The sequence below is a fragment of the Cynara cardunculus genome, unplaced genomic scaffold (genome assembly GCF_001531365.2).
Source record: "Cynara cardunculus var. scolymus isolate 2C unplaced genomic scaffold, CcrdV1 Un_Scaffold_8764, whole genome shotgun sequence".
In the NCBI taxonomy this organism is placed as follows: Eukaryota; Viridiplantae; Streptophyta; class Magnoliopsida; order Asterales; family Asteraceae; genus Cynara; species Cynara cardunculus.
This window is the reverse complement of record NW_020204450.1, coordinates 1-11,709: the sequence shown is the minus strand read 5'-3', so window position 1 is coordinate 11,709 and position 11,709 is coordinate 1. Positions and strand designations below refer to the sequence as shown.

The 11,709-nt window shown below is 35.2% G+C and overlaps 1 protein-coding gene across 1 annotated transcript; it reads right to left on the bottom strand.

The window, feature by feature from the left end:
• Positions 1-6,180: 6,180 nt before the first annotated feature.
• Positions 6,181-6,816, bottom strand: LOC112505159. The gene has a single exon (XM_025109106.1). The coding sequence runs from the start codon at positions 6,814-6,816 to the stop codon at positions 6,181-6,183; it is 636 nt and encodes a 211-aa protein (XP_024964874.1).
• Between the last annotated feature and the right edge of the window lie 4,893 nt (positions 6,817-11,709).

Here is an 11,709-nt window from a genome sequence, read left to right as displayed (position 1 = left end):
AGCATAGTTTTCTTGAGAATCTGGTTGTCCAAACTTGAAAATTCCTATATGACCCTGTCTCATAAATCTCCTTGGAATGGAATCCTTCTTTGCAGAATGTGAGAAGGAATCAATATAGTCTTCATAAGCAATATTTTCCATTGATAAACACGGTTTTGTGTCTGGATCAACCAACAGCCTTCTCCTTTTAAAAATGGGCTTAGTTTTAGATATATTACTTTTCAAATTATTTGAGGATCTAAAGGTACTCTCAAGAGTTTTGTTTGATTTGAAACCAGGTTTATAATCAAATTCTGAGAAACCTAGACCTCTTCTGCCCAAATTAACTTTAATCTTTTTGTAAATATTTTGAGCCTCTTGAAACGTTTTAATTTTAAGCTCTCTGTCAAGCACATCTTGGTGAAAAATTCTCTTTCCTTTTGAAAGAATTCTTTAACAGAAGTAATATTACACTTGTCATGCTCCATCTGCCTTAACTCGTCCACCTTGTTTTTTAAATCTTTTTGAACCTTGGCAAGCTTTTCCTTTGAAGAATTTTCTAAATTTATAAACTTTGATTGCTCTTCTTCGAATATTTTGAAAATTTTGTTTCTTTCCTCTGTGAGCAGAATGACTTCTTTTTCACAAAGAGAAAGTTTTTCTTTTAGATTGAAATGCTCCAAGTGACATGAATCGAGGTTATCGATGATCTCTGTGTAAAGATCAAGAGATTCAGAAGAGTAAGAAGTAGAAACCTCTTGGTCATTTCTTGCAGAGGAGTCAGAGTTAATATTGGCCATCCCACAGAAGAGCTCATCCACTGTGTCTGAGTCTTCCCAAACGAGAAGACCCTTCTGTTCATCTTCATCAGAGGACTCATCGGTTACTAGCTCACTTGATTGAGCTAGCAGAGACTTCTGCTGGTAGTAGTCAGCCTTCTTTTTGTAAAAGGTTGCATCTCTAGGAGCCCTCTGTGGAGCCTTTGGCCCTTTTGACCAGCAGTCTGCAGCAAAGTGGCCTGGTTTGTCACATCTATAGCATCCTTCCTTCGACTCTTCCTTCTTCTRCTCCTCTACCTTCTGTAGAGGCTTCTGTTCCTTCTCTCCTGCATCTGATCTACCTCCCTTTGTAAAGTTTCTTTTGTTGAAACTTTTGTATTCCTTCCTCTCACCACCCTTTCTGAATTCTCTGGTGATCAAGGCCAGAGTTTTCATCATCTCCTTCATTGAGACTTCTTCATCAGAACTTTCATCACTCTCTGCTATCAATACCTTTTTCTTCTTCTCCTTCTGTGCTCCTTTCCCCTTCCCAGAACTGCTATCCTCTGCGACTAGAGCGAGTGGACCACCATAGTTCTTTTTCATTTGCAAAACTTGAGGCTCTTGGCTTTTAAGAGATCCAAACAAGTCTGCCAGAGTCCACCTTTCCAAATCTAAGGTGGCCTTCATAGACATGGTTAGGTGCATCCATTCAACTCCAAGGCTTTTCAAGAATAAAGAGTTGTTGTCCTCTGCCGTTCTCATGACTCCATACCTCTTGCAGTTGCTAATCAAGGTGTTCAATCTAGAGTATGTGTCCGACAGGGATTCACCTTCCTTCGCCTTGAAGCTGTGGTATTCGTCAATGCAAATTGATCGATTGTTCTTGAGTGTTTTCTTACCTTCTTCAATCTGCTTTTCTAATTCTGTCCAAATATCCATGGACAATTGACAGTGATCGATGCATTTGAAGATTTTGTGAGGTATTGCCATGATTAACAATCGTTTGCACTTGCTGCCCAATTCAACCAGTATTTTGTCCTCATCACTCCAGTTTGCAATAGGACGTGGTTTGTAATGCTCAGGAATTTCTGGAGTTGTTCCAGTGGCTGGAACTCTTGGAATTAAGTTCATTGGGACATAAGGAGGATTATAGAGGAATTCACATATTCTTGGATGAATTCCTTCCAAAAAATTAACCATTTCGCACCTTCCATTGGGGATACTCCTCACGAATAAGCGTGGGAGGTTTAGATTGAGAACCAGTGCTCATGAATGATGTATTGGCCATGATGTATTGGCCAGATTCGCCATTGAAAAGAAGAAGAAAAATAGGAATAAGAAGAAACTGATAAAATAAAGTAAAACAGGGTAACCTGAAGAAGAAGAAGAAGAAGACTGGTGTTCTAGAACAAATGCAGATTAATACCAAGAACAGAATTAATCAAATAAGAATTTGATTCCTGCTTTGATACCAATTGTTAGGACCTGTAAACTCAGTTTTGATATCAATCAAATACTCTGGATGATCTTTAAGACAAACAAAGTGCAGCGGAAACAATATAAGAACAAACAGAGTAATAATCAAGAACACATAGTATATGAGAATGATAAACACGGGAGAATAGCTTCAAAGGTTTTTCAATTGATTGAAAATAAGACGATTACAATTCGGAAGAACGCGGAATTACAAAGGCCTAGCTGCTATTTATACTAGTTCCTATCGACCTTTCTGACATGACCTAGACAAGTGAAATCATCCAAGTCGTCCAAATAAAGTCGATTACAGACCTAGTCACGTGAGAGGCACGTGCAGCTAATCAACCTAAGTAAAACAGTAAGAAGAGGTTCTCCACAGAAGATGAACCGCAGACCCTCTGTGAGCCATCCCAGAGGCTCTGCTGCATATGACTTGTAAGCTCTTGATAACAGAGGACCTTTTTCCAGAACCTCTGTGAGAGACAACAGAGGTTCTGTCAATCTTGACTTGTACGAGCAAACAGCTTCTGTTGCTGGTCCTCTGTTGTCTTCTGGGGAATAAACCTTTCTGTCAACACTTGCAGAAATCTTTTTCATACTTTTACATTAAGCAAATATTGGAGCTAACACAAATATTGACATCAATGACCGTGGGAGCACCCACAGCTTTCATCCCACTTATTCTTGAACTTGCCACCATCTTTTGTGTTCCTTTCTTTCATTACAACCATCGGAGGGACTTGAATCTTCGAAGTTACACAAACAGAAGGTGATTTAGTGATAGTTTTCTTTGATCTCATCACTATCCATCTTTCTTATTCCATCTTTGATGACTTAAAAATCTCTCTCCATGGCACCTCAGCTCTTCCCAACAGTTGTGACGACCAACCACCAATGTTTTCATCGCCACCAATGATCATTCGGATCAATGGAACTGTACTTCTACAACGAATTTCGAAAACTACAGTTACTTGAAAGGTCATATCCATCGATTGCTTTTTCTCTAAGCAATCCAACGAGAATGACTCGTTCCAAGAGAAGTAGCCTCCACTTGTAGATATATTTCGGCTATCCAAACGCACTCTTTTGTTTTTTCTAGCTGAAAGGTAGCATCTAACGAACAAGTAGCCTTTGGAGTCCCTAACTTGGATGATTTTAGCACTTATAATCTTTACTTCAATTGAAGAGAGGATAAAGCTTTTACTACGTCCATTGTATATCTTTTGATGTTCTCCATTTGTATGGACAAGAAGACTAAATGGGGTGGTATATATATATATGGATGTGGAGTAGTGGAGACTACATGGAAACCTGTTATAGAAGTCCAGAAACATCAACTGATCCCAAGCAGTGGTCATCTGTAACTGGACCTTAGTGCATAGTTAATTTACATATATAGGATTTGAGATACGATCCTCCCACAGAGTATTATAACGAATACCTAGGAATGTTGACACTACTCCAATCCCATTAGTCTTTGCCATTGAAGGAGATTGTTATTGAAATACAAAAAGTAAAACCATATATTTTGTTAAGAATTTGCATGTAATTAAGAATTCTTTAGTATTAATATATACCTAGTTAAGCCCTAGAAAACCTTGAAAGGACAAGAAGTTACAAAATGATCGATGAGCTTAGAATCCGGACAAGTCAAAATAGAGCAATAAGATCAATCACAAGATTCAAGCGATGAATAGATTCTCCGAATGACTCTTTGAGCTTGGTTATCGGACACCACTTATCCGATGAGCAACAAAATCAAGATATCAGACAACTCAAATTTATCAAAACTTGAGTGATAACACATTTGAACGATGAATAACACTTTTAAGTACAAATTAATCGTCCGATGAACATGAACACATAAACCCAGAATTCGAAAATCACTCAAAATCACTTATAAATTGTAAATTGATGCAATTTTCTTGCACAGAACAGTTCGTAAATGATGCAGAAACAGTTTTAACATATTCCAATATAGCATAAATGTATCAAATAGCACAAATTTGGCAAAATCTTGCAATTTTTCAGAAAATTAATGATCAAGAATATGTAATTGAAATCCAATCCAGTCAATCTGATTCAGCTCTGATACCAATTGTGATCCCGGATTATCAAGTCTAATAACAATTCAATTCATAGCAAGATCAAGTAGATTGAAACAAATCTGTCATCTTGCTTTCATAGAATGATGAGTAAGTTCTTGATACAATCCTTAGGTATACGTATGAACGAATCTGTCAATCACTTACTGCTACAACCAACTAACAATACATATTGCTACTTTATAGCAACCACTAAAACAGGAAAGATAACCAACTACCTTTACAAACTATAAAAGGAAACCATAACTAAACAATTACAAAGCATATTAAAATAGTTTAAGCACCGGTACTTGAATACAACATTCTTGTTCCAATAGATCCACTTATGAAGAGTTCATCAGGTCGATGAACTTAGCCTTTCCATAACCCCTCTGGTTTTACAGCAATTGAAGAATCATCAAGTGTCAAACATAGTTCAATCAGATCTACTCTTACAAGTAGATACGTGATAAATCCTGATTGGACACACTACCCAAAGACAGTTGGACGTGACTCATCACCAGCATGCATTATGTTACTCTAGGTAGTTAGAGATAACCCCCATCATTCTATATAGATATTTGCTCCTCTTTTATCTCATAGATATCCTATACTAGCTTGTTATCTCTTAGACTACATTGCTAGTATAAATATCATTCATATCTCTTATAATTTAAAGTAACCTTCTCATTATCGTTATTATAGTGAAATTACTTGAAAGCTTCATACTTTCTTGTATATTATTTAAGTTGTTCTTCACTTTCCTCATTCAAACAATAGATTTAGGTTCTTAATCTTAAATCTTCATGTTATATTGAGAGATCTGGGATCTACATAGCCTTCCCTCATTATATTGTTTTATAGCTTTCCCTCATTGTCAAGTTTTATAGCCTTCCCTCATGGTCGAGTTTTTTTTTTATAAAGATGCAACAAGACTGTTATAGTAAGATGATAATGATAAGCTACATAAAGTAGACCATTTTATAGTTATATGTTTTGTTTTTTACTCAAGTAATACAATTTAATAACAACTATATATTCGTATGCAGAGTACAATCAGATTGAAAGAGGATTTTCCGAGACTCATGTGAGGTATGTTCTATGGATATGGTAGGCTTCTGGATATGGTAGGCTTCTAAAAATGGTAGGCATCTGGGTTTTAAAAAAGGAGTATAAGTAGATCGAGGGTGTGTTTTGACGTTGGAACAAGTTCGCCATTTTTTTTTGGGATGTGAAATTGCTCAAATTTCATGGATGATACATATCTAAATATATGTTTTATTTATCAACATTTTCATTGATTATTGTTGTATTGCAAGTCTAATTGTGGGTGTTTATTTAATTTTCTTTTCATATTACTCTTAATCTGTGATTTTCTGGTATCGATCTTATCTTATGTAATGCTTATGTTTCTTCTTCTTCTTCTTCAATACATTAATACTACCTGGTTTCTTAAAATAACCGGTTCCATTAGTCATACTAGCAAAGATACTACTCGGTTATTAAAAAGAACCGAGTTATATTAAGCAACATTCACATCCCTCCTACCTAGATACTACCCAGTGGAATAATTAAAACTGGGCTGCATTAGGCGAATGCAACCCACTTAGTAACCGTGACCCCCCCCCCCCCCCCAAATAGGACCCTGTTACATAACAGGGTAGTATATCATTTTGCAACCGGGTAGTATAATCATCTCTCTAGTACTGGTGTTCGAGTATCATGATTTTGATTTTAAAGAAAAAACTTGGTGAAGAAACACAAAAAATATACATGTTTAATTGCTCACACTGAAAGTTAATTGGTATAGAAAGAGACCATGGTTTCTCATAACTTCTCTAATTCCTAATTAATCTATGTACTTTCTGCATTTCTGTTTACTAGAAAGCATCCAGGGCAAGTCCCATTGCAACCATCTCGCTATCTACACACAAATTTTGACAGCAATGACCGTGGGAGCACCCACAGCTTTCATCCCACTTATTCTTGAACTTGCCACCATCTTTTGTGTTCCTTTCTTTCATTACAACCACCGGAGGGACTTGAATCTTCAAAGTTACACAAACAGAAGGTGATTTAGTGACAATTTTCTTTGATCTCATCACTATCCATCTCTCTGATTCCATCTTTGATGACTCAAAAATCTCTCTCCATGGCACCTCAGCTCTTCCCAACAGTTGTGACGACCAACAACCAATGTTTTCATCGCCACCAATGATCATCCGGATCAATGGAACTGTACTTCTACAACGAAGTTCGAAAACTACAGTTCCTTGAATGATCATATCCATCGATTGCTTTGTCCCTAAGCAATCCAACGAGAATGACTCGTTCCAAGAGAAGTAGCCTCCACTTGTAGATATATCTCGGCTCTCCAGACGCACCCTTTTGTTATTTCCAGCCGAAAGGTAGCATCTAACGAACAAGTAGCCTTTGGAGTCCCTAACTTGGATGTTTTTAGCACTCACAATCTTTACTTCAAATTGAAGAGAGGATAGAGCTTTTACTGCGTCCATTGTGTATCTTTTAACGTTCTACAATTGTATGGACAAGAAGACCATTGGGGTGGTATATATATAAGGATGCGGAGTAGTGGAGACTACATGGAAACCTGTTATAGAAGTCCAGAAACATCAACTGATCCCAACCAGTGGTCATCTGTGACTGGACTTTAGTGCATAGTTAATTTACATATATAGGATTTGAGATACGATCCTCCCACAGAGTATTATGACGAATACTTAGGAATGTTGACACTACTCCAATCCCATTAGTCTTTGCCTTTGAAGGAAAATGTTATTGAAATACAAAAAGTAAAACCATAGATTTTGTCAAGAATTTGCATGTATATAAGAATTCTTTAGAATTAATATACACCCACTTAAGCCCTTGAGAACCTTGAAAGGACAAGAAGTTACATGGTGGCTTTGATGAGGCCAAATGCTAAAGCCGACCTAGTAACTCACTGCAAATATTCTAAACATCAAACCCCAAAGTGTATTTTCCGCTAAGTTTAAGTTGTATGCCATGAAAATCGTCCCTATTTAACGCTGCAAAGTAGATTGTGTTGACCATCATGATATTTAAGGAAGGTGAATTTAAGTTTATATGTTTACAGTAGAATAATGCTAACAACATCATGCATCAGGAAAGATAAAGTTCGGCAAATTGTGATTTGGGCCTAAGTGTGGAGGAATGAGACTTAATGTTCATGGGAACCTATGATAGGACCAACAGGGGTTGTCATGCTTAAACACGCGTAACTTTTATACCGGTCTCCGTTTCACGCCAAAGCTATGCCGAGTTCGAAGCTAAGAACTAGGAGCATGGCACACGAAGAACCCAAAGAGGCATACAGGATTCTAGCCCAAAAACATCGTTAATTTGGCATGTTTTGAGGAACTTTTCGTTTATGTTTTATTTGCCATTTTTCTCATTTTACCCGTTTGGACTTTTATGTTTCACCATCATCTTTTCCAAACCCATTACTTTTGAACTCCCTTTATATATAAAGATAGTATTATTTGGATTCTCAGTTGATGAACCATACGTTTCCCTTTCCACCAACCTCCTGAGTTCTTGAATTCGAGTCTGAGTTTAAACATGGAATTATTGGAATCAACTAGTTTTACAAGAGGCTTACTAAGTATTCGTAGAATCAATAAGACTATTCTTTGTCACTGGTTATCCTATTCCAAGAAAAGCAATACCTCCAGTCAACCATTGGAGTTTTCAGTAGATATATTCTGTTGAATTTGGTAGCATTACCAATGAAATAAAGGCTATTTTGATCATTACCAATAGAATATAGGCTATTCCATTGGAGCTATCTTGCTACCAAATCCATTGGTCATTAGTTTCTTTATAAAACTAGCAAATGACCAAGAAAGCTCTAAAGTTTCACATTTATCGGAGTATGACTTTTATCAAATATATTCAAGTACTTTTAAATGTGAAAAAAAGTAAGAAAGAAAAAACCCAATGATATTTAAGCTGGAAAATACATTCACATGGCATATATATAAAATAGAGTTCACGTGGATAAGAAGTCAAGAAACATCAACCGATTCCAACCACATCGTTAGTGATTTGACCATGTGTATTATTAAATACATTGGACTTGACACTAATTCAATCACTTTGAACAAAAAGTTTTAAAATACAAAAAGTAAAATCAGGAAAGATTTTGCTGAGTTCTAAAATAGAGGTGTTTCCTTCCTAGAATTATTGAATTTGCAGGTAATTAATTAAGTAGTCTGGAGAATCATACAGAACTTTTCAATAAACCCTTGCTAAGTTTAAAAGTACAAGCTTTCATGAAGCCAAAGGCTATCAGAAGTTGAGCCAACTTAGCAGTTTATCTTTGCCATACACACATATATATGGCGACGGCCGCATGTCCAGATCAAAAATATCAGGGGCCCAAATTTTTTCTTAAAATACAGTAGTAGTCTAAAATAATTTAATAAATTAAAGAAATCCAAAAATTGTAACATATAATAAGAGGCAAAAAGAATTTAGTTGATAAAAAGGGTCCAAAAATATATCAACTAATTACATTGGAGAAAAAAATAAAAAAAAATTAATTGGTCATTAATTATATGTTATTGCTTATTGTCTCTCTAATTTTTTTTTATCTCCAACAAGGTCTAGTGATATTGGCTATTGATATCTCTATATGTTTGAATGTTTTTCGTGCTTCAACAATTCAACGTTAAGATCATGATGTTCCATAAACTTTTAATTTTAACATCTTATTTTAGTTGAGCAAAAAAAGACGAAAAATATAATTTAAATATTTTCATCAATTGTTTGACTTATGTATTTTTCATTGGGATTCCACCACATTACACTATTCTATTTAAGTGTTCAAACAATCATTTGTTGAGTTTGAATATTATATGTTTAATTCATTATGTATTCTTATTAGATCTCAATTGATCATCTTTTCTTTCATATTCTTATTGATTTTCATTTGTCTACTTGTCAAAAAAATCTTGATAATCTTCTTTATTATTGATCTCTTATTGACCCCCACGATTACTTCTTTCACACAAATTCTCTTTTTGTATCAAAATAACACATATTTTTTGTTATGCACTAAAAAAATTCATACGTTTTATAACAAATTATCAACGATAGTTTCTATACTCTTGGTTTCAAATTACCTATCAAGAAGTATGTAAATTTAAATACTCTCTTATATATCTATAATAAAGATAAATAAGATTTCTTTCCTTAGTAAATTATTAGCATTTCTTGTACTCAATTTTATACTAATGTAAAACATTTATTCGTATTTACCGAGGGTCACTACAAGAAAAGTGAACTTTGACGATGCGTCTAGCGATGACATGTTTCCACCACAAGTTATAGCGACGACATGTTGTTATATATTCTTTCTAATGATAAATGGACTTTTAGCGACAATAAAATTCGTTGCAAAAAGCCTTGTTTTCTTGCGGTGGGTCTTGTTTTTACGTTCGTCCAAGGTTTATAAAATATCAGGAACGGGCCTTTATATATATATATATATATATATATATATATATATATATATATGTGTGTGTGTGTGTATCATACATGGACATTATAGTTCTGTTTGATCAGGATCATATCGCTTGTAAACCATTGATGCATCGTTGCTAATCTAAGGTCTTAGCTAGTTGGATAAACATAAAGCTTCCTAGAGCTTGACTTGCATTGCTTCATGAATCATTATCCACATTGCTTTGGTTTATCTGCAAATGACTTGTAATTAACTAATTCAGATAATTATAATAGCACATCTTAGAGTGATGGTTGCTGACTATAATCACAACAAAGGGATCAACTTAATTTGGCATATATACATAACCATAAAGAAAGCATATTTGCCACCATGGCATCTAGGAATTTTAGTGAGGGATGGTAAGATAATTTCAGTATTTGCTTAATTATACACTATTAGAAAACCAGGTATCAGCGACGAATACCAGCGAGGAAAAAAATCCCTCACATATCAGCGAGCGATCAGCAAGGGAAATGTCAAAAAGTCATTCCCTCGCTAATCAGCGAGGGATCAACGAGGGAATGGATTTCTAGACATTCTCTCGCTGATCCTCGCTGATCTGCAAAGGATCAGCGAGGGAATGAGTTTTTTGGCATTTCCCTCGCTGATCCCTCGCAGATCAGCTAACGATCAGCGAGGGAATCTGATTTTTGCCATTTCTTTTATTTTATAACTACAAATTTAATTAATTATAAATTTTAATTATTTATTATTTATTAGAATATTACAAAAATTAATTAATAAAGCCGATTAGGCCCAATAAAACCGAATAAATTTCATTAAGGCCCATTAAACCAAATTAAACCAAATAAAACCGAATAAAGTTCATTAAGGCCCGATAAACTCAATGAAGCCCGGTAAACTCAATGAAGCCCGATAAATAGATTAAGGCCCAATAAAACCGAACAAAACCTAGTTAAATGGGATAAGCCCAATAAAACCGAATAAATCCGCATATAACACATACACACACACACACTATCTATACATTCACATATACACATACGTTTAAACATATATACATCGATTCAATCGTGGTTAGCAACCAGTACACATCGTGTATATATGTGTATATAACATTGACCGACGGGTATATATACATATWACACATACAACGTCGTGTAAACATATGTATATAACACGGGCTGACGGATATATATAGTTATAACACATGTACATGTATACATACGATACCTAAATATAAAAATGTGTACATGTAACACTTAAAAATCAAGAAAATAGGACAATTCGCTCATTGATCCCTCGCAGATCAACAAGGGATCAGCGAGGGAAATGGCCAAAATCAGATTCCCTCGCTAATCCCTCGCTGATCAGCAAAGGATTAGCGAGGGAAAATAATTTTGGCCAATTCTCTCGCTGAATAGCGAGGAAATCTGATTTTCACCATTTTTTATTTTATAACTACAAATTTAAATACTTATAAATTATTTATTATTTATTAGAATATTACAAAAATTAATTAGTAAAGCCGATTAGGCCCAATAAAACCGAATAAAGCGTATTAAGGCCCATTAAACCAAATAAAGTCAAATAAAAGTGAATATAGTTCATTAAGGCCCGATAAACTCAATGATGCCCGGTAAATAGATTAAACATATATATGATGTGCTAAAATCGTAAGTGTGTACACAGTGGGCATAAAATCCCCAAAGTGGTGGTGTAAGTGCACGCCGACACTAAGATCGCTTCAAGTAATAAAGTGGTATAGTACCAAGATCGTTTCCACAGGGACCGGACTTACTGAGAATCAGAGACTTTCATGAACTTCTTGACAATGTTTCGGGTTGAGAAAATATTTGAGTTTTGATTGGTGCAAAGCTTTAAAATATGAAATAAA